Below are 23,943 nucleotides of genomic sequence, written 5' to 3' on the forward strand. Positions count from 1 at the left end.
GTCTCAGTAAGGTTTCCTCAGAACCCCTAAGTGTGCAGAAACATAAAAAATATCTTCTCTAAAGCCCCTCAAACCTCAAATCTATCTGGGGTTTCTGCCATCCTCCATGGGAGAGAACAGCCCTCATGCCCACCCTCCTGAGCTTTCTCAGGACCTCCCAGCATACAAGCTCTCTTCACTTCTCTCTTGAATCTTTACTCACATAGACTGGAGGCCCTCTCAAGTCTCATGGGCAGGGAGCTGTGCTGATGTCCTGTCATCCAGCACTGGCCAGGCTCTTGTCTTGACTGACCCATTAAGTCTTTCCTTTGTTGATGCCTGAGAACTTGGCCTTTGAAACAAAAATGTCAGGAAGAGTCCTCCATTTTTTTGTTAAATCACCTCTTCCCAAGGCGTGCAGGGTTCTCAGAGTCCCCACCATGGGGACCAGACAGCAGGAAAAATGGGATATTTTGAGATGAAATATTGTGAAGTCCTGTCTATTCCCACCACACAAGGTTAGTGCCTCTTCCAGGCACATCTCTTCCCATCCACAAGCTCATGTGTTCATATTCTTTAAAAAAATGAGCTTATTCATATTTGAAAATTATAAAGATAGGCAAAAATCACACCACCATAAATAACTTCTGAAAAAATTTTGATACTCACCTTCTTACACTTTCTTCTATGGTCAGTACATGGAAGTCACTCAGCACCTTAAACTTGGCACATACGTCCTGCCGCGCCCCCCCCCCCCCCCCCCGCAACACCCCATCCCAGGAATGCTCTTTTCCTTCAAGCTAAACCACCTGCAGTCTTGAGGCCAAGCTCTGGCTTCTTGCCAGGGCCCAGATCCCACCTTCCTCTGTGAACTCTAGACCCCCAAAGCCCCTACATCTTGCTGTGAAACGCACAGCAGGCTGCATTGTGTTGTTTGTTCTCTGTGCTCCCCACTGAGCCTGTCTCCCATGTAAATTCTTTTCTCCTGGAGGCCAATGGCTGTTTGTCACATTTGGCTTGGGCTTAGATTTGGGAACATGTGTGTTCAATAAATACCGCTGAATAAATTCAGTTTTCCTAATGAGCATTTGTTTGTGATCTGTACCTGGAAATGTTGGGGATGGGGAGTGGCTTTAAACTACAGGTATATGTTTCCCTGACATAAGTATAGAAAAATGTTTCCAACTGAAAGCTTAAAATTAAAATGCATCTCAGTCACAACCAAAACTGTCCTAAGATTGGATGCCTCCTTAGGATCTGCTGAGGAAATGGTTAAAAATGTATACTCTGCAAGTTTCTAATAGGGTGGCTCCCAGAAGGGATTGGAGGATCAATAAGCACTTTTTTTAGCCACCTGTTGGGGTGAGACCAACATGCAGCCTCAGCTGATAGACAACAAGGAGCAGTTTTGTCGTCCACTACAGATGAGAAGACTTCAATGGATTTGTGTAACCAAAGGGTGGGACCCACAACAGAGATGCAGAGGGGAAAACAGCCCATGTGCATGTGTATTTGTTTAATTCAGTTTGCAGTGTTCTCAATAGACTGAAGCTGGAATTTGGCTGTACTTTGATGCCACACACACACACACACACACACACACACACACACTGTGCCTTCTTTTGGGAGCTGGCATGAGTCAGCAGATATGAGTAACCAGATATCCCAGGCCCTGCTTTAAAAGTGGCCATTCAGGGTATGAGTGGCACCAAAAGAAAGCTCACAGAAACAACTAACAACCCTGATCCCAGCCCTCGGGAGCTCCACAAGACAGAAATGAGGAAAAATCTGAACTAACTCTTCTCTGCCTCTCCCCAGGCCCTCAACGGCTTCCTCATGGCAGTTACAGAGGATGGCTATGTTTTATACGTCTCTCCCACGGTCCAGGACTACTTGGGATTTCATCAAGTGAGTGGTTTTATTTTTCAGTTGAAGAGTTTGGCAAATCTAGGGGGTGAGGCAGGGCCATGTAATGCTTGTCTACATGGGGCTGTAATGGAATTTTGAAGACCTGGGTCTCCATCTCAGTCCCACACATGTACGTCATATGTCTTTGACTGAGCCTTCCTAGAGCACTGGCTTCTTTCATCCAGTGGAGGGCATGGTAACCCATATCCTCTGAGAAGCAGATGCCAAGGTAGGATGAGATGAACAAGAGATTTCTCAGGAGAAAATCCTGGGAGGACCCAAGAGGGAGCAGGGGTTGGGGAAAGCAGGTCTGTCCCTTGGGCAAGAGACCAGGAAGGAACGGGGGTGGGTGGAAGAGTCTTCTACTGCAGTGCAGGGCCAGTGGGACATCCTCAATCCAAAGTCATGCGGCAGGCAAGCTCCTCTTCTCCCAGGAACAGGCCTGCCTTGGTGTCCCTACCATGCTTAGTCACTGGCTGGGGGCAATCCATAGGAATTGTGGCCCCAGCACAAACAAGTGGTACATCAAAGAGAGGCAACCTTACAATAACCTCAGTCAGAAACCTAAGAGGCACATTATCATGGCCATCACACTCACTTCTTGTGCTTCACAAGTCTACTCCTCCACCAGGGTTTGCGGAGCAAATCCTCCTTGGTTCCTATGAGCCTCTCTCCCTGGGGGAACCTCAAAAAAGAGAGGTGAGTGGGACAAACTCCAGCTGGTCTCAGAGTAGCACCTGGAACTCCTCTGCTCTCCATTCTGAATTCTTCTCACCCTCAGCCATCACCTCAGCACACCTTGATGGCTTAGCTAGAGGTGTGATGCAAACCTTCACTACTGAAGGGTCTGAGTCCCGGTATCCAGTGCCGTCATGGTCCTCACATCAGGGTGAAGGCCCATGGGGGCCAGATAATACCTGAAGTGCCAGCTAAAGTCTGGCTCACAGCAAACCCACAAAGTGTCAGGACCCACCCAGTGGTCATTTACCCATTCCATAAGCATGTAATTGGAATCAATCTAGTTGACAGCTGGTGTAACCCCCAGACTGGGTCCTTGGCCCATGGAGTGAGATATATCGAAATACAAAAGGCCAAGGGGAAACCCCTGAAACTACCTGAAACTACCTGAACCTACCCCCAAACTGACTCCAGTCAAGATAGTAAATCACATGCAATATCATACATATCTCAAGGAGGTCATGGACAGTGGTGCTGTTGGATAGAAGGTCTGGTCAATATCTTACCATGGCATTGTAGGGCCCTTCCTCCTAGGGACCATGCCCCCTCTTCAGCCAGTGGATTTCAGATCTGAAATTTGTCTCAGGTCCAGAAACTGAGCAAAGGATTGTCATTTTTCATCAAGGTAACAGCCCCCAGCCTACTGACCCTCCTTTGTTGCCTTTAATTGTAGATGTTAAGCAGCATCGTTGTTGGCTGCCCATCTCTTTTGCCCCTTGGGATGCCATGCTCTATTAACCATCTCCACAAGTCCCTATGGTCCAAGCCCCCTTGATTATTTCTTCTACCTTGCTGGCCACCACTGTAATTGAAGCCTACAGGCTTGGTCAGTAATTGCTGCCATCTGACCTCTCTTACTTCAGGGCTCCATCATCCCAATGGACATTCATGAGCCCACCCCAGTGTCTTCCTCTCCTACCATCAGCCCTGACCTGAAAAGAACAGTCACCTTAATACCAAATTTCTTATGATGGGGCCCCTCCAGTAGTGCACTCCTGTAGGCCTTGGTGTGTGGTATGTCCCTGGGCCCTCACATGGTATGCAATCTCTGGTGGGTCTTCTGAACTGATGAATTGCATTCATTCCACCACACCCATTTCACTCAGCCTTTTTGTCCCTTTCTCTGCCATCTGCCAGGACAACTCTGGTATTACCCTCTCACTGACCACTGGCTTTTTCCAGCCTCTAAGAGCCATCCCAGCATTTAGTTTGTCCCATTTTCTGAAGTTCCTGCAAGGGTGTAAAAATTGTTATGTCCTAAAAATTCTGACCTGACCCTGGCAAGGAGAGTTAGCCAACTGTACAGCTCTCAGGAAGCTGAACAGGCTCCAAAGGGGAGCCCTCATGGCCAAGTTGCCCATCAGAGAAGTCCCATCTCCCAGGAGCAGGCCTGCCTTACGGTTGCCGCCACAGTGGATTTTAGTGGGCAGCAGCTGGGACGTGTCTCAGTTATACTCCCTGCAGCTGGAGACCTGAAGGGCATTTTCATTGCTGATGCTGAGGGAAGACATTCCATGCTCCACACAACTGCCATGCAGACTGAAAAACAGCCATGCTTGTGCAAGTGCATCGCTCACCAACAATACCATGCAGTGTAAGGGGTTCATAAAACGCCATAGTAACAGAAGGTTTTCTGAAATCAAGGCAATAGGAAGACTCAAAATCCCTCCATCTCCACTCCTCACATATTCCCATGCCCACCTTGCACTCATGGATGTGCGCAGCATACCCCACACCAGCTCTGGACTTACGCCTCACTTGTGATGAAAAGACACTTGCTGAGAAGTTTTACGGTCTTTTCACCTTTCCTTTAGAAAAAATGTCAGTCAGTACCATTATGCTGTATCTGGTTTTCAGCTGAGAATCTGAGAAGGAGTTTTATCTGTCAAAGACAGACCTGAGGCCTGAGCGCTTGCCACACCCACACTGTCAGCATCGAACTTTCTGCCTCCTTGCCCTTGCTGAGGACAAACGTGATGTGAGGGAGGGTTCAGAGATAGGGACCCTTATAAGAAGACTTTACAAAAGAAAGAAAAAAATAAACTTGGCTAAAGCCCTTCATATCCAAGAAATGCAATGGGTTTCTCTGTGCAGTGTGGTTAGGGGAGGCAGGGCTGCCCTGCTGTGATGCTTTCCAGTTCAGAACCTCCAGGGGCAGTGAAAAGAGCTGCAGACAGAACGACAGCAATGTGGGTGAACAGGAGAGAAGTCAGGGTCACTGCCTGTGGCCTCTGCCTCTGTGCACAGCTCTCCCACACCAGTGCTGTGTATGGCTTTTAGAGTTCGACCAGGTAGAAGCAGGGAGCACGGATGTGTCGGGTGCTGGGCACTGTCAGAGCACTGTTGCATTCCTCCATGCTGTCTGTTCTGTTTTGCCCTGGTGGTCCCCTGGAAGCCCACCTCCCTTGGCCTCAGCCCCCATGCTGCCATCTCTGTTATTTCCCCCCCAATCTTCATGCCATTGGCCCTTCACCTCCTTCCAGCCTGGAGGCCCATACAATGTCTCTGTCCTTTCATCAGCTAAGCCAGATGCTTGTAAATATTTATCACCATGCCATGTGCTGGGATGGATATGCTCCTGAAAAGTTCATTTTCCCTGAATTTAGTGCAGAAAATGGTTATATACAACAGGTTTCTAAAGATCATGCTTTGTGTGGGTTCAGAGATGCAGGGGAAGAGTGAAGAAGAATAACTTATCTGGGGTAGAATTTGGGCCAGAAAAACTTTTTATTGCTGACAGAAAACTTTCAGCTGCACTTAATTCCTCTCAGAAGATCAAGAATAATCCCAAACTATACTCAAATAAAACATAACTTAATAAATTATTCACTACAAGCAACAGTAGAGACACTCATTACATTTCTTACTTTTTTAATGTTTATTTTTGTCAGAGAGAGAGAGAGAGAGACAGAGAGAAAATGAGTGGGAGAGGGGCAGAGAGAGACAGAGACACAGAATCTGAAGCAGGCTCCAGGCTCAGTGCTGTCAGCACAGAGCCCGACATGGGGCTCAAACCCATGAACCATGAGATCATGACCTGAGCTGAAGCTGGATGCTTAACCGACTGAGCCACCCAGGCGCTCTGACTTATTACATTTTTAAAATTAAACCTGCTTGATTTACAAGGAATACAGTAAGACTTCTCAAGGCAAACTGGCTTGAAAACAATTTAACATTCTCCTTATGTGTAAAATATTTGCAAAATCTGTATGGGGATAGGATACCTTAAATTTTGTTCACATTCAAGTCACTACATTGCCAAACCCATTTCCTTTTTTTTTTTATGTTTACTTAGTTATTTTGAGAGAGAGAACAAGCAGCGGAGGGGTAGAGAAAGAGAGAGAGAGAGAGAGAGAGAGAGAGAGAGAGAGAGAGAATCCCAAGCAGGCTTCACATTCAGCCCAGCACAGGGCTCCAACCAAAGACTATGAGATCATGCCCTGAGCTAAAATCAAGAGTCAGACACTCAACCGACTGAGCCCCCTGCCTGCAGTGCCCCTGAGCCCATTTCTTTAGAGTGAATACATTATATAATGTATAAATACATTAGCATTTATATTCACTCATCTCCTTCAACAAATGACAGAACAAACTTGGCTCTCCCTGGAAATGAGATTTTTGTTCTAATCCAGTTTAATTTTGTTATCCAGAAGAGCTCAACATTCTCCTTCCATAGAACTTTAAGCCAACTCTCCAGGGCTATTCAGTAGCTTCCAAAGGGTGTCCCCACCTCAGACATCTCCCTGCTAATGACCTGTGACTTGTCTGCTAGACAGTCATTCTTCCCTTGGCCCCAAGCACTGCCACCCTTTTCAAGAGAGGATACAGACATGGCCTCCAACACCATGGGAGTGCCCACCTCATGGATGTTTTCTGGGTCTGGGGACAGCAGCAGCCTGATAAGATGGCTGTACAAAACCAGAGAAGGAAAACAGAAACAGTGCACCAACCAGACCCAGGATGGGGAGGGACAAAGACAGGTGAGTACACGATGCCTGGAAGGATCAGAGGTGCTAGACGTGACTTAGGTTCATTGGAGGTGAACAGGTCATACCTGGCCTCAGGAAGGAAAGAAGCATCCCCTGGAGTGTGACACTGCCCCTTGGTCTTTGCAGTCAGATGTCATCTATCAGAGTGTGTTCGAGCTGATCCACAAGGAGGATAGAGCCATGTTCCAGAGCCAATTTCTCTGGCCTCCAGATGCAGCACCTATCAGCAGAGAGGGAGAGCAGGACAACCACCGTAAGTCAGGAAGGCTTGGGGGGAGAAGGGCAAATACAAAATCAATCCTCTACATGTGTTTCAACACGGTATACATGTGTTTCTTCTGTGAGGAAGAAATTAGATGAGGAAGTCAGGCTTTCTCACTCAGATGTAGATTTCATTAAGCAATGATCGAGCACTCACTAAGTCCCACGAATATGAGGGAAAGAGAGGAGGAAGGACTGCAATCACGAATCAGGTAGTGTGCGTTGGCACAGGACTCTACATCTCATATCTGTGACCTCATCTGGTCCTCCGAGGAACTGGAAACTATGCATGAGGCATGAGTACCTGTTGATTTTACTACCAGTAGGATGCAGGGAGGGATTTTTGATGATCTTGTTCACTGATGTATTCCCAGCGCCTGGAACAGTGTCTGAGACAAAGTAAACATTAGCTGCTTGAACAAATGAATGTTCAGATGAAGAGAGTGATGCTTGCCCAGATGGACCCAGTTGGTGGGTGATAAGACTCATGCTGGAGGAAATATCCTACTTGCCCAGGCAGGTGCATCCTCTGAACAATGATCAAGCTGGCACGGACTCATATTTGTGTATCTAGTGAGTATACAAGTTAGGTGGCCATTGTGGCCATAACGTGTTACTCTGCCAACTGGTGGGATACCATAGGCAAAAGGCAATACTGTTCTTTACAAGTAAATGCCATTTTGTAGATCCAGATACAGGACCCCTCTCCAAGGATTTAGAGTACACTTAATGCATCCACAGAGGATGCAAAGAAAGGCTCTTCTGTGCTTTGTTGTGACGGATGGTTAGAAAAAAATAAAATACTCAAACAGAGGCTTCAATTAGAAAAAAAAAGTGAATCTATGTGCCAATATTTGCACACTAACGACATCCTTTTTGTGGTAGATAACCAAAAATATTAAGCAAGAATAAACTTACAAGGCTGACTATAATATATGGTTGTGTAAATTCGTAAGATACAGCTTTAACTCAATTCAGCTTTGGCTGCTGTGATTTTAGTCCATCTCTCTTCAAAGCCTGCTCCTACTTCAGACATTCGGCACAAGATTCTGTCTTGACTAGCCATAAGTCCAGCAGAGTAAAGTTACTTATCACAAAACAGGACTTCACTTTTTTTCTTTCCCATAAGATTATCAGCTCATTGAAGGGAGGAACTTTGTCCTCAGCATTGAGCTTGGACCTCTGTGCGGGCGGTTTCTGTGTCTCCACCCATGTCCGTGTTGACTGGCTAGGGTCAAAAGAGAAGGGAACATAAGTGTGAAGCTCAGACTTTTGTACACTGCCTGACACTGCCAAGTTTGAATTATGTCCTTAACAATGGATAGCCTGGAATTTTGCATCTAATTTCATGTTTTTAAATACTTTTTATACCCTTATACCTCTGTAGTAGCAGAAACCATACAGAAGTCTACCTACATATTTATAAATATATGCATAATTTTTTCAAAATACAAGCAAAATTTTAATGCAGTGCTATAAACATGGAAGAAAGATATCTGAAGACCACCCAACTAATCCAAATTCCAGTTGATGTGTGCTTTATACATGTGTGTATGTGTTCTAACATTTATTGATGGTGTACCATGTGCTAGGGGTTTTATTAAAGGAGATTACAAAAGTAGTAAAATTTATCAGATCATAAACCTGCCTTTGTTCCTCCCTAGCCTGCTACACTTTATTCTTCTGCAGAAGAATAAAGTCCAGACAAATCAATTTTCATGTGACAAAGGCAAAACCATTAGCACAACTATAATCATACTTGTCAGGTTGAGAATTATAGCACAAGATAACAAATTTGGTTTTTGCCTCTTTGACTTTCTAATGAATCTTCAATGGTACTTTTGTATTTAACCCAAAAGTTTGTTTTTTCCTTTATTATCCTTTGCAAAGGATACAAACCCCTAGGACAGGGAAGAGAGCAAGCTAAACCAGCACTCCAAAACGAGTCAAAGTGGCATCCTTTTTTACGGATAAATGGAGGAGGGCAGTGCAGGTGCAAGAAATAGCATGGGTGCAAAGTCCCTGAGGCAGAAGTGGACTTGGCATAGATGAAGAATGGCAAGGAGGACACTGAGAAGGGCACAGAGAGTGAATGGGAAACTGGCAGGTGACTGAGTGGGAAAGGGGTGCAGGGGTGCAGGCCACTATAGACTTTGAGGTAGGAAGCCACTGGAGAGTTCTAAACAGATAGTTGACATGATCTGACCTATATTTTAAAGTTACTCTGGCTACTGAATGGAGAACAGACTATAGGGGCAGGGGGCGAAGCAGGGACACCAGTTAGAAGGCTATGGCAAAGTTAAAACAAGAAAAGGAAAAAAATGACAAGAGTAACAGTCAATGTATAAAGGTTACGATGTGCCAGGCACTATTCCAAGTGCTTTACATATATAAATGTAGTTCTCATAATAACTTTCCTTAAAGAGAGAGAAGAAAATTTGGGCCAATAGAGTTGTTAAATAACTTGCCCAGATTCATACAACAGGTCTGGGTTCAGGGTCTGTGCTGTTCTCGACCTAGACGGTCTGCCCAGCTGATGAGAGACTGGCCAGCACAATAGAGGTATAAGTGATGACAAGTGGTTAGTTCCATGGTGTATTTCAACAGTAGAGCAAATAGGGTTCCTGGATATGTATGTTATGTACATCATCTCATTTTTAACTTGATCCTCATGACACTGTAAAGCCAGCTTGAGTGGCTAATCAAGGTCATCCTGTCAGGCAAGGCCAAGGTTCACTGGGCCACAGGGCTTATGATCCCACATTCTCTCCACCCACCAGCTTCTTTCAGAGCTACAAATATTTTGGCTCTGTGGTGAAGAGTGTTCTAGTAGAGCTTCCTCACTTTTCTGTCTTCCCAGCTCTGCCTGGAGAGAACTGTCTCTCACTTAGTGGCACCCTCACTGACAGCCTTCAGCATCAGCCCTTGGAGGACCCCTCCTATCTGGAAAGAAGTTTTGTCTGTCGGTTCCGCTGCCTGCTGGACAACTCTTCTGGGTTTCTGGTAATCACGCTATCCTTACAGGCTCAGGAACTTCCTACAACAGAGCATGGCTCTGCTCAGATGGAACACTGCCCAAGGGGTGAGCCAGGCTTCCTCACCATCCCAGGAAGGGCCATCTGGCCTTCAGCTCACTGCCATTTCAGAATCCCAGGTTGTCTTTTGAACCTTCCTCTGCCTGGTTAAGATATGGGACATGTTTACTTGATATTTAGTTACACCTGTTACCTACAGTACAGTCCTAAGTGGAGATCCCTGGTGAACTCAGGATGTTAATATACACCTTCTTCACCATCCCCCAAATCAGCTAAAAGTGCCTATCAATTCCTGGAATCGTACACCCTCTCACAGCTCAATCAACTCTGTGGCTCTATGAAAAAGGCTGTGTGGGTCAAGGACCTAAGGGAGGATGGAGAAGCCATGAAAAATGATCAGGGCCAGATGGGCAGAGCAGAATGAGAAGGCTCCAAGCCTGCACACACCTATACTGAGGAGTCCTACCTGTTCAACTACAAGGAGGACACTGGACCCTCTGAGTTCCATAAAGGGAAAGTTGTATCAACTGTTTTAGCTACTTCACATCTTCTTCTCCTTTGTCTTCTCATTACATTTGGGGTCTGCTTTTTCTAGGAGCTGAATTTCCATGGCCATCTTAAACTCCTCCCTGGGCAGAACAATAGATCAGAAGATGGCATCCTCATGTCTCCTCAACTCACCCTGTTTGCCATTGCAACACCTCGCCAGCCACTCACCATCCTGGAGCTCCAAAACAAAACATTTCTTTTCCAAACAAAACACAAATTGGATTTCACACCTATAGCCTGTGATTCCAGGTACAACGCTCTGACCAGAAATCGTGACTCCTAGGGAACCAAGAGTGCTTGGACACTAGTTACTAGTTACTAGTTAGCCCAAATCCTGAATCTAGAACCAAAGGCAAGGCATGAACAATTGGCCAATCCTGTCCAAACAGGTCCTGTAATGTTAGTTTAAAAGATGCTGCTTATGGGGGCGGTGTAGCAAACCTTCCATGTAGGAATATGGGGTTTAGGTTAGTGTGATGCAGAGAACAAATCCTTAGTGATACTTTTCTCCCTCTTAAAGACTTCTAGTAACTAATCATCGTGAACCCCCAAGAAGTCCCACTATAAAAAAATCTAATTTAGTTGGGTTTGACCCAACTTTTCCCAAATTTTATTTGACCACTGAACCTTTCTTGGGGAAATCAATTAACATGCCCCTTAGAACACATTCTAGAAAGCAAGTGATTCAATGTGTTGTTACAACTATAATATGCACGTTTTATTTCTTACTCAAAGACTGGTCCTTAGCATGCTGGGGAGTCACAGAGCCCTTTGATGAAAGCTGTGGGACTTCTCCTTAACCAACGTTCACTTGTTCACCCACATGAGTGACTGTAGGTACAGACAGACCCCTGTTCCACAGCGCAGGCAAGTAAGCACAGGCTTAAACAGCATTTTGGATTACAAGTGTGGTAGAAGTGTCCGAGACGATCCTGTCAGTGCGGAGGCCTCTTAAAGGTCCTGCTCCAACCCTGTGGCAGGAGAGGTAGCCTTGCCGGACCTGGAGTGTCCTGGGGAAGACCGCTCCTGGGCGCTCGGTGGGTGGGCACAAAGCAGAAAAGGCTGCAACGGAGAACTGTTAGGAGTTTGAGGGATGAACAGCAAGGCCGTAACATAAAGGAGTGCGGTGTCTCCTCCGCACAGAGGCAAGGTGGTCCTGGGTTACACCGACAGCGAACTCTGCAGGAAAGGATCGGGCTACCAGTTCATCCACGCGGCCGACATGATGCACTGCGCCGAGAATCACGTGCGGAGTGAGTTCGGGAGGCGCCCTCAGGGCCCAACCCCGCCCCGCGGGGCTGGGGCAAATCCTTCCCCCGCCTGCTGCCCCCCCTCCTGCAGAGGGCTCCCAGGGAGGGCAGGTGCGCGTCCGAGCTCCGATGCGAGCGCAGGCTCTCTCTGCAGTGATGAGGACGGGCGAGAGCGGCCTCACGGTGTTCCGGCTGCTCACCAAGCAGGCCGGCTGGCTGTGGGTGCAGTCCAACGCCCGCCTGGTGTTCCGTGGCGGCCAGCCCGACTGCATCGTCGCCCGGCAGCGGGCCCTGACGTAAGTGCGGCCCCAGGGGACGCGGGGCGCGGGGGGGGGGGGGTGGGGGGGGGTGGAGGGACCTGTCGTAAGTGAGGGCGCGACGTCGCTGGGGCCCAGCGGCAGTGCGAAACCCGACAGAAATGAAGTCCTTGAGGTCCCCCTGTGAGGACCCTGTCGTAAAAGCAAGGTCCCGACGTAAGTGCAATCGTGCAACAAGACGTAACTAAAAGCCCGTACGGTACAACGAGATCCTTGTGCAGAGGACCCAATGCAAATGAGAAGCGGAAGGGAGGGTCTGAAACCCTGCCTTGGGAGCGAGGTTTCCTCTAGCCTCGAGTTGGCAGCCTCTGAAGTCCACCCAGCTTTCAGGGGCCAAGTAAAGCTGCAGCTCATCTACAGTTGTTTGGCCGTAGACTGGACGCTCAATTCCCGTGGGCCTCAATCTCGGCCAACAGTAGGGTAGGCGGAGCACTCCACGAGGGGGAGGGGAGGCGCTTTGTGAGCACATGGGTTCAGTTCCATGGATTCAGTCGGCCTTGTCCCAGTGAGGCTGGCGGAGTCTAGGAGAAAGAGACTAGCGCAAGTATCCGTGTGTGCCTTTGGCTTTTGTAATGGACTCGCCTGCTTCTGCTGAACAATTAGTGCAAGCATGTACATGCACGCCTTTTTTCCCTAAAAGAACCATGGACAGGGCTTTATGTCAAATTCTCGTATTTGCCTGGGTCACCGATTCTCATATTCGTGGCTCCTTGGGCCTAAACCAAAATGGCTGCTCATATCAAGGCCCTGAAAACTGCTTACAGAGAATTCCCAGGTTCCTGTTTACCCAGAGTTCAAATTCTGAACATAGAATCTTTCGTCAGCTATATTCAAAGGAAGTCACTGCTTCCCATTGCACTCTGCAAAAATCTGACCATGTGTCTCTCCTCAGAAATGCCATTCCTTCAGCCTGACTTCCCCACTTTTTTGCCACTTTTCTGCATTGGTAACGTGGTTTTTAGGGAAGAGGAGAATCAAAGCTATCACTCTGTAGGTTCTCCTCAGTAGGGTACCCGTTCTGGGTAACACAAATCTGCCACTCACGTCCAGAAGACCCGGGTTTCATGGCCACTTTCTCGTCTATCTGCAGCATACTTTGTGAGCTGTAATATGCATACAAACAAGAGGAGTCTAATTGTTACCAACATGTTAAGACCACGAAGTGTTCTCTTTCAGCATGTGAACTTACATGGCCAGACCCCATTTGGGTCTATGGCATACATGTATAACATAGATGGTCACAATTGGAAATGTAGGGAATGATGAAAGAGCCTAGATAAGTTATCTGGCCCAGGTCTAATTAGTGTCATATTTTGAACAGTGACCAGAAAGCCAATAATGCCAAAATATGCCACATATAACAAAACGTTCCTGCTTTCTGAGCCTACAGCCTTCCTGAATAATGCTTTGATCACAGGAAGTTATAGAACTGCATCAAATCACTTGGATTCTGAGCTTGATTTCACCCTGGTCTCAGATAAAGCACCTCGTAAATGTGCCTCAGTTTGCTGCCTTGCAAAAATAAGAGAGCTTCAGTATGCATTTTCTGTGGCTCTTAGCAGCTCTATTACTCCTTGGCGTCACTGAACCAGATGTTCAGAACCCAGTAGTTTTGTTGAGTGATGTTGATTTCATTAAGTATAAAAGTAATACATTCCCATTCTTGAAAACTTAGAAAATGAAAAACATTGCAAAAGTGAAATGAGAATCAGCTGTTATCCTACTACTCAGAGAAATTGTTGTCAATATATTGATGTATTTCCTTCAGGTATGTTTTGGCTCATATTTAAGTTTTATACTTGAAACTATTTTCTATATATAGTTTTATATTCTGGTGTTTCCACCTAAGAATAAGTTGAAAGCAAGTTCTCATATCAAAAGTATCCATAAATATCTTTATGACAGTACAGTATACTCCTCTTTGGATACATCATACCCTTTTATTAAATATTGGAATTAGGGAGGGGTTTTTTCCATTTTTATGAAGGCATTGTGATGAACACTTTTGTATATAAATATCTGGCTGCTATTCTGATTTCCTTAGGAGAATTCTCAGGAGTGGAATATTTAGGTCAAAGGGTTAAAACATTTCAAAGGCCCTTGATACTATTATCAAATGGCTTTCAAGAAAGGTTGTACCAAATTATTCTCTGGCCAGTCTTACTGCAACACCGACTTTAGCACAGATTGTCCTAGCACCAGATAGAGCAATGAAGAAGCAAGGTGTCAAGAAACAAAACTACGTTAACATATGAAAAATTAATTGCTCAAATAAGAAGTGTTTTAAATCCACAGAACAGGACAAAGTAAGTGAGGTTGGGGCAACAGAGTAACCATTTGAAGGATAGGGAAAGTTAAATCATACCTTTTTACAATGAAAGGTATTTACCTTCATACCTTTTACAATGAAACTTTATCCACATTTGATTCTCTTTTTGTGAAACTTTCATGGAACAGTTCTGCTGCTGGTAATTTTTGCATCAGCCCTCCCATAAGTAACAGCTATAGTAACAGCTATAACTAAAACTTCTGGACAAAATATTATAAAACAACAACAACTAACCAGTCACTGGAGAATCAACACTTGAAAGAAGGGAATGGCACTGGGTGAGTTTCCTGGGTTTTACTGCTTTTAGTCTGAAGGAAGACTGCCCTGGAGGCTGGGCAGGTTAACACCCAAATAGAAAATGTATGGTCTCAATGACATGAGAACTAGACAACAGAGAGTGCAGTGACCGCAGCAGCTGCAAAATGAAATCATAATTTCTAGTTTTTAACTTCTCTCTTCTAGAGAGAGAGCTGAAGAGAAAGAGCCCTCAAATTCTGTGAATAAACTTAGCCCAAATCCGCTCACCCCTGAACCATGTATGTGTGGGATGGATAGCCAACCTGAGGCCTAAAGAAACCAAACAGATTCCAGCTGTTGCCCATCACAAGGGAAACAGAATTTGCATTTTCGGTCAAGTTCAACAAAGCAAAAACGTCAATGGTCTTTGGAGGAACGTGACAGAATAAGAATCTACAGTATATCATCACAATATCCAGGATTAAATCCAAATTTACTTGTTGTTTGGTCAAGGATGCAACCCAAAATTACCAGATATATGAAGAAACAGGAAAGAAAGTTTCAAAACTAAAGGCAGTCCCTGGAGACCAGCTCTAAGAAGGCCCAAACACTAGATAAGAATTTTATAGCAACTATTATAATTATGCTTATGGACATGAAAGAAAATATGCCTATGATGACTGCTATGATGAATTCAGAACAAAAATAGAAACTATAAGAAACAAATTTTTTTCATCTCCAAAGTTTTATTTAAATTCTCATTAGTTAACATATAGTGTAATGTTGTTTTCAGGAGTAGAATTTAGTGATTCATCACTTACATATAACACCCAGTGCTTATCCCAATAAGTGATGCCCATCACCCATTTAGCCCATCTCCTACCCACCTCCCTCCATCAACCCTCTTTGTTCTCTATTGTAAAGAATCTCCTTTGGTTTGTTTCCCTCTTTCTCTTTTTTCTCCTTTGCATTTATTCATCCATTTTGTTTTCTAAATTACACATATGAGTGAAGTCATATGGTATTTGTCTTTCTCTGATGGACTTATTTTGCTTGGCATAATACATTCTACCTCCATCCATGTTGTTGCCAATGGCAAGATTTCTTTCTTCTTGATGGTAGAGTAATATTCCGTGTGTGTGTGTGTATTCTTCATCCATTAATCAGTGCACACTTGGGCTCCTTTCATAGTTTGGCTATTGCTGATAATGTTGCCATAAATATTGGGGTGCATGTGCCCCTTCAAATCAGTATTTTTATGTCCTTTGGGTAAATACCTAGCAGTGCAATTGCTGGAGTATAGGGAAGTTCTATTTTTAACATTCTGAGGAATCTCCATACTGTTTTCCAGAGTGGCTGCATCTGTTTGCATTCCAGTGTAAGAGAATTCCCCTTTCTCCACATCATCACCAACACTTGTTTCCTGTGTTATTAATTTAGCCATTCTGACAGATGTGAGGTAGTATCTCATCATGGTTTTGATTCCTATTTCCCTGATGAGTGATGTAGAGCATCCTTTCATGTGTCTGTTAGCTATCTGGATGTCTTCTTTGGAGAAATGTCTATTCATGCCTTCTGCCCATTTCTTCACTGGATTGTTTTTTGGGTGTTGAGTATGATAAGCTCTTTATAGATTTTGGATGCTGACCCTTTATCAGATATGTCATGTGCAAATATCTTCTCCCATTCTGTAGGCTGCTTTTTCATTTTGTTGATTGTTTCCTTCACTGTGCAGAAGCTTGTTATCTTGATGAAGTCCCAATAGTTATTTTTGCTTTTGTTTCCCTTGCCTCTAGAGCCATATCTAGTAAGAAGTTGCTCTGGCTGAGGTCAAAGGGGTTGCTCCCTGTGCTCTTCTCTTGGATTTTGATGGTATCCTAACGTTTAGATCTTTCATCCATTTTGAATTTCTTTTTTGTGTCTGGTGTAAGAAAGTGGTCCAGTTTCATTCTTTTGCATGTTGCTGTCCAGGATTCCCAACACCATTCGTTGAAGAGACTATCTTTTTTCCATTGGATATTCTTTCCAGCTTTATCAAAGATTACTTTACCATATAGTTGTGGATCCATTTCTGGGTTTTCTATTCTGTTCTATGTGTTCTGTTTTTGTGCCAGTACCATACTGTCTTGATGGCTAAACTTTGTAATATAGCTTGAAGTCTGGAATCATGATGCCTCCAAATTTGTTTTTCTTTTCCAGGATTGCTTTGGCTATTCAGAGTCTTTTGTGGTTCCATACAAATTTTAGAATTGTCTGTACTAGCACTGTGAAAAATGCTGTTGGTATTTTATTTTATTTTATTTTATTTTATTTTATTTTATTGTTTATTTTTTGAGAGAGAGAGAAGGTGCAAGTGGGGGAGGGCAGAGAGAGAAAGGGAGACAGAGAATCTGACGCGGGCTCCAGGCTTAGAGCTGTCACCACAGAGCCCTACGCAGGGCTCAAATCCACAAACTGTGAGATCATGACCCGAGGCAAAGTCGGATGCTTAACCGACTGAGCCACCCAGGTGCCCCAGTTGGTATTTTAATAGGGATTGCATTAAATGTGTAGATTGCTTTGGGTGGTATAGACATTTTAACAATATTTGTTCTTCCAATCCATGAGCATGGAATGCCTTCCTATTTCTTTGTGTCCTCAATTTTTTTTCGTAAGTGTTCTATAGTTTTCAGAGTACAGATCTTTTACCTCTTTGGTTAGTTTTATTACTAGATATCTTATTGGTTTTGGTACAGTTATAAATAGGATTAATTTCTTGATATCTTTTTCTGATGCTTCATTATTGGTGTATAGAAATGCAACAGATTTCTGTACATTAATTTTATATCCTATGACTTTGCTAGATGCATGTTTCAGTTCTAGCAGTTTTTTTTGTGTGGAGTCTTTGGGGTTTTCTACATAGAGTATCATGTCGTCTGAAAATAGTGAAAGTCTGATTTCTGCCTTGCTGACTTGGGTGCCCTTCATTTATTTTTATTGTCTGGTTACTGAGGCTAAGACCGTCAGTACTATATGTTAAATATTAATGGTGAGAGTGGACATCGCTGTCCTGTTCCTGAGGAAAAAGGACTGTTTTTCTGTGACGTAAAGCTCTCATTTTTTCCCCATTGAGGATTATATTAGCTGTGAGTCTTTCATATATGGCTTTATGATGTTGAGGTATGTTCCTTCTATACCTACTTTGTTGAGAGTTTTTATCAAGAATGGATGCTTTATTTTGTCAAATGTTTTTGCCACATCTATTGAGAGGATCATATGGTTCTTATCCTTTCTTTTATTAATGTGGTATATCACATTGATTGATTTGTGAATATTGAACCACACTGCAGCCCAGGAATAAATCCCACTTGATCATGGTGAATGACTATTTTAATGTACTGTTGGATTCAATTTGCTAGTATCTTGTTGAGAATTTTTGCATCCATGTTCATCAGGAATATTGACCTGTAATTCTCTTTTTTAGTGGGGTCTTTGTCTGGTTTTGGAATCAAGGTAATGCTGGCCTTGTAGAATGAGTCTGGAAGTTTTCCTTCCATTTCTTTCTTTCTTTCCTTCCTTCTTTCTTTCTTGAACAGTTTGAGAAGAATAGGTATTAATTCTTCTTTAAATGTTTGGTAGAATTCCCCTCTGAAACCATCTGGCCCTGGACTTTTGTTGGGAGATTTTTTCATTACTGATCCAATTTCTTTGCTGGTTATGAGTATGTTCAAGTTTTCTATTTCTTCTTATTTCAGTTTTGGTAGTTCACACGTTTCTAGGAATGTATCCATTCTTTCCAGATTGCTCAGTTTGTTGGCATATAATTTTTCATAATATTCTCTTCTTAAAAATTTTTTGAGAGAGAGAGCATGCAGGGTAGGGGCAGAGAGAGAGGGAGACAGAGACTCCAAAGCAGGCTCTGTACTGTCCGCACAGAGCCCAGTGTGAGGCTTGAACCCACGAACCGTGAGATCATGACCTGAGCTAAAACCAAGAGTCAGATGCTTAACTGCCTGAACCACCCAGGTGTCCCCATAATATTCTCTTATAATTGTATTTCTGTGGTGTTCCTTGTGATTTCTTCTCCTCATTTGTGACTTCATTTGGGTCCTTTCTCTTTTCTTTTTGATAAGTCTAGCTAGGAGGTTATCAATTTATTAATTCTTTCAAAAATCCAGCTCTTCATTTCATTGATCTTTTCTACTACTTGTTATTGTTTCTATATTGTTTATTTCTGCTCCAATCTTTATTAATTTCCTTTTTCTGATGACTTTAGGCTTTATTTGCTGTTCCTTTGCTAGCTCCTTAAGGTGTAAGGTTAGGTTTTGTATTTGGGACTTTTCTTGCATCTTGAGGTAGACCTGTATTGCAATATACTTCCCACTTAGGGCTGCCTTTGCTGCATCCCAAAGGTTTTGGACTGTTGTGTTTTCATTTTCTTTGGGGCTTCCATGTATTTTTTTTTATAAGAAACAGAAAATTTGAGGTAGTATCTAAAATAGAAAGCTCACTGGGTGGATTTAACAACAGATTGGAGATGACAGGAGAGTTTATGACCTGAAGCTAAATGAATAGAATCATCCAATCAATAGAACAAAGAGGGGGAAAAAGATTGAAAAAAGAAATAAACAGCCTGAGGGATCTATGGGACAGTATCAAAAGGTCTAACATGTAGGTAAATGGAATGCTGAAAAAGAACAGAGTGGGCAATATATCTATATCTGTCTATCTGTCCATCCATCTGTGTGTGTGTGTGTGTGTGTGTGTGTGTGTGTGTGTGTGTGCAAGCATGTGTCCATATGTTTGAAGAAATAATGACCAAAAACTTCCCCAATTTGATGAAAATTGTAACTGCAGATTCAAGAACCTCAGTGAATTCCAATCAGGATAAATACAAAGAAAACCACACCAAGGCATAGTCTTGTCAGATGTTGAACACCAAAGATAAAGAGAAAACTTTAAAGGCAATTTAAGATAAAAAGGACATTACATATAAGAAACAATGATTCCAATTATTATGGACTTCTCATCAGAAACAATAGTGATCATAAGACATTAGAACAATATCTATGAAATCCTTTTAAAATTTGTCAACTCTGTATTCTGTGACCAGTGAACATATCCTTCAAAAATAATAGCAAATAAAGACAGTTCTATTAAACAACAACACCAAAAAAAACCCTAACAATTTATTGCCAGTAGACCTACAGTTTAATAAATGCTAAAAGAAATACGTCAGGCTGAAGGGAAATAATATCCACTAAGACCTTAAACCTCAAAAAAAGGAGTGGAGAGGATGAGAATGGCAAACATGTGGATACATATTAAATATTATTTTTTTTACTTTTTAAAGAATACATACAACTGCTTACAGCCAAAATTAGAATATAATATGTGATTTATAACATATGTAGATGCCATATATGTGACATCACTAACATAAAAGATTGGTTTTAGAAGCACATGGACTATACCATGGAAAGGTGCATGTTTTATGTAAGTGACACAGTACTAATTGTAAGTAGACAGTGAAATGTTGAAGGCGTATTTCATAAATTCTAGCAGCCATTATAAATATAATGCAAAAGATAGAGCCAAAATCCATTATATAAATGAAAATTAATTTCTTAAAAAAGTAATATATTTAGGCAGGAAAGGGGTGGATGGGGGTAGGGGAAGAAGGGACAAAAAGAAAGTAAATAGTAATATAAAAGACCCCAATCCAGATATGTCAATAATTCCATTAAATGTTAATGGATAAAACACTCCAATTAAAACACAAAGATTATCAAAATGCATTTTAAAAAGTGCACTCAACTATATGTCTTCTACAAGAGATATGTTTTTAAATAGTGTCACAAATGAGTTGGAAGGAATCAGATGTAAAATAAAACATATGTAATAAAAACAGTAAGCACAAGAAAGCAAGAATGGCTGTATTCATGCAAAGTAGACTTAAAGACAAAGGCTATGACCAGAGATCTTCAGGTGAGATACCGGCTTCTCTAAAGGCCCCTCCAGTGATGGGGATTCCTGTGCCCATAGCATCCTGGTCAGCTTCTGCCAAAGGCACTCCTTTTAGGTCAGTTTTCCTTTGTAGAGCTACAAATCAAATGGAGTCAGCCCAGCTGAAGGTTTTTCACTTTGCTAAGCATGATGTTACATGACTGTTGGGGCAGCCCTATAGCAGCCATATCCCATGAGTCTTTTGGAAGGGAGAGGAGGAAGGAAGGGAAAACTATTTTTCCCAATGAAAAACAGATGTGTATGTCATATTTGCATAATAACTTATTCTTTTCAAAGTAAACTTAAAGTTTAGGGAATTTCTACGTGGATTTTTGGACTACTCCCACAAATAAGCAGTTTCCTCAGACTACTTCAGAATCCAAGACAGAAAGTGCTTACCAAGAATGTGAGAGAGGAGCAAGTTCGATATTGTGGCTTCTCCCTTGTATGGACAAGCCAGAACAGACGATGTCCTGCCCTTTGCTCAGTTACTTGGCCACTATTGTCCCCTGACCAGGAGAGCCCCGTTTTCATTCTTATATCAATTTTCAGATGTGGTCTTTTGTTTCGTTAACCATAGGAATGCAGAGGGGGAAGATCACCTGCGCAAGAGGGCCCTGCAACTGCCGTTCACCTTCACCACAGGGGAAGCCATCCTGTATGATAGCAGCCCCCTGAGCCCTCTGACTTCCCTCCCAGCCAGGAAAAGGATCCGGGAAAGGAAGGGCACCCCCACTGGTCAGGGCCCTGTGCACCCAGGCTCTCTCCTGGGAGCCATGATGCAGCAAGATGAATCCATGTATTTGTCCTGCATTGTCCCAACCACCCAAGGCTCACCCTTGGAGAGGCAGGGGTCCAATGGCAGACATGAGGACAAGGAAGAGAAAGAGAAGGAGGAAGACCACTCCTTCCTGTCCCTCATTGAGACCCTGCTGGAGAAGGACACAGAAGAACAGCCTGATCTCTGCTCCACTCTCCAGCACCTGGGGGTCACTGACCTCAAGCAGTGTTTGTGGGAAGAGAGCCTTCTCAGGGCTGACTCAGGCCCTGCAGGGTCTCAGAACTTCCACCCACTGCCCTCCAGTCAGGGAGGGGGCTCCCACAGGGAAAAGGAAGTACTTTTTCATGACAGTGGAAATGTGGCATTGCCCCCACCAGCCAGCACAACTGTTCCACAGACCCTAAAGCCACAGCCTTCTCTGGGCTCGGGCCAGCTAACTGGGGAAGTAACTCCACCTCAGAACATGGGCACAGTGCCCAGCTGCCTTCACACACACACCCAGCATTTTTTCACCACTGGCCCTACATTCCAGAGCCCTCCACAGTGGCAGCCTCAGCACACCCAGGCAGCACCTTTAAATTTTGGGATATGCCAGAAACCAACAATATTTGACTTCAGCCCCCTCCCTGAGGCCTCCAGCCCCAGACAGCCTGCTCAGGTGTTTCAGCCAAACCACACATCTTTGCTCCCTTTAGGAGAAAATGTTGTCCCTGGACACCTGGATCAGCCAGACCCTGGTTTTCTTGATTTTTGCAAAGAACCTATGCTCTGGACAGCCTCACACAGTGGTCAGTGTCAAGGGCCCTTCATCTCCTCAGACCCTACCTCCTGGGGCACCCATCCCTCGGAGAGCATTTGGGATTCCCCCATCCAAGGCCAGCCAGTAATGGTCCCTGTGGAAGTGGAGGCAAGGCAGGCCCAGCCTGACCCCTTCCACCACCTGAAGTCAACCATGGCCAACTCATGCCCTCCATGGGCAGGGCCAACCAGTGACATTCCTCCTGAATTGTGCTGTGGTTTGCCCCCATCTGTGCAGGGGGCACTAGGTACCCCAAAGGACACACTTGGGAGTCAAGAGCACCCACCGCACTCCTTGGTGGTGAGTCAGCTCTCGGGGAGCCCTGCCTGTCCTTCCCAGGAGCTCCTGCACAAACCCTTGGCTATGCAGGACTCTTACAGCATGGACTGCCCCTGCCCAGCTGCCAAGCAGCAGCAGTGGCTGCAGACCCAGGAGGCATACGGGCCAGTGAGAGAAGGATTTCCAAGTGTCCAGCACCTGGGTGGCTGCTCAAGAGATGCCATTCCCCCCGCCCTGCAGCCGAGCCCCTTCCTGTCCTCCAAAAGCAGCTCCCCAGGTATAGGCAGCAGCCAATGCAAGAGCCCAGCAGAACCCACAAGGCGGAGCAAGGACGGACCGGTCATCCTAGCCCCAGGTGCTGTGGTAAAATCCCAGGTGCAGTCCAGCCCTGTTCTGCCTCCCTGCCATCCTGACCCTGCCTGCCCATCTACGTCTACGCAGGGCAGCCATGACCTCCAGCTCCAGGTAGGTGTTGGCAAGCAGGACCATGGGAATTTGGGGGTAGCAGGAAGGGGTGCTCCAAGTGCAGAGCTGCTGGCAGATCTGAATATGAGGAGGCATCAGCCCAGCTAGCCAGTATTGTTGGAAGATCCCCCAGCCCAGCTGGGCCTAGGCACAGCATTGCTGTGAGGCTGCAGAGCAGGCACACATGGAGGGATTCTGCAGACATAGCAGGTCACTGTCAGTGTTGGTCAACTGAGGCCAATGATGGTGGCAGGAGCAGCTTTACCCCTGGGAGTAGCCTGGTTATGACCTGGTAGGCCCTCCAGCTGTAGTCTGCTCCGACTCTGGTGTCTCTTGGGCCATCACTGAGCCACCTGGACACCTGCATGTAATTTAGCCCAGTTTTGGACACCCAGAGTTGGGTTGGTTGTAAGAATTTTGAATTTGATGCCCTTTTCTGCTGTGCTCCCCTCCTGGCACCATTTCCAATACCCAAAAGCAGGTTACCACAGGAGTGCTATTCATCGTCTGGTGCTACCAGGGAAGCAGGACCTCCACACACAGATTCTTCAAATAACTGTAGCATACACCCCCCAAAGCAGCTTTGGATGGAAGTCACACCAGCGGTGTTGTGGCCCCTCCGCCTCACACAGAGGAGCAGATGTGCCTTTCTGGTGATACAGGGATGCCCTTAGGGCTAAGAAGGAATGTGGTGTCCCTGAACCCCAGGTAGCCCCATATGACTTCAGTAAGAGCTCCCCTCACTTCTCTGGATATTCTGCCCAGTCTCGTGTCACTCTGCCACCTCTCATTTCTGGGGTCTTCGGGCTCCTTCAGCTCACACCCCTTTTCAATTTTTTATTTTCCATCTGCCATAAGTTAGAAAATCAAAAGACCAAATTTGTTAGACTTATATCTGAAACCAAAATAATTCCTAATTAAAGCCTCAAATTTACATCTTTTGTAATCAAGTATCAATTTTAGAGTCCTTGGATTAACCCTCGTGTTTTATAATTTTGTTCTAACTGTTCTAAATGTTTCTCATTTTCCCATGGCAGTGTTA

At 44.5% G+C, this 23,943-nt stretch overlaps 1 protein-coding gene across 1 annotated transcript in view; it reads left to right on the forward strand.

The window, feature by feature from the left end:
* The window catches only part of LOC106987523 (aryl hydrocarbon receptor-like), a 64,947-nt gene extending 41,043 nt beyond the window's left edge, over positions 1 to 23,904 (forward strand). The window contains exons 5-11 of the mRNA XM_053221824.1: positions 1,798 to 1,887; positions 6,741 to 6,867; positions 9,736 to 9,878; positions 10,506 to 10,708; positions 11,603 to 11,712; positions 11,864 to 12,005; positions 21,158 to 23,904. Coding sequence (XP_053077799.1) covers positions 1,798 to 1,887; positions 6,741 to 6,867; positions 9,736 to 9,878; positions 10,506 to 10,708; positions 11,603 to 11,712; positions 11,864 to 12,005; positions 21,158 to 23,009 — 2,667 coding nt within the window. The 3' untranslated portion in view covers positions 23,010 to 23,904. The remainder of the gene's footprint in view (positions 1 to 1,797; positions 1,888 to 6,740; positions 6,868 to 9,735; positions 9,879 to 10,505; positions 10,709 to 11,602; positions 11,713 to 11,863; positions 12,006 to 21,157) is intronic.
* Positions 23,905 to 23,943: the final 39 nt, after the last annotated feature.

This window comes from Acinonyx jubatus, chromosome C2 (assembly GCF_027475565.1).
Source record: "Acinonyx jubatus isolate Ajub_Pintada_27869175 chromosome C2, VMU_Ajub_asm_v1.0, whole genome shotgun sequence".
Taxonomy (NCBI): Eukaryota; Metazoa; Chordata; class Mammalia; order Carnivora; family Felidae; genus Acinonyx; species Acinonyx jubatus.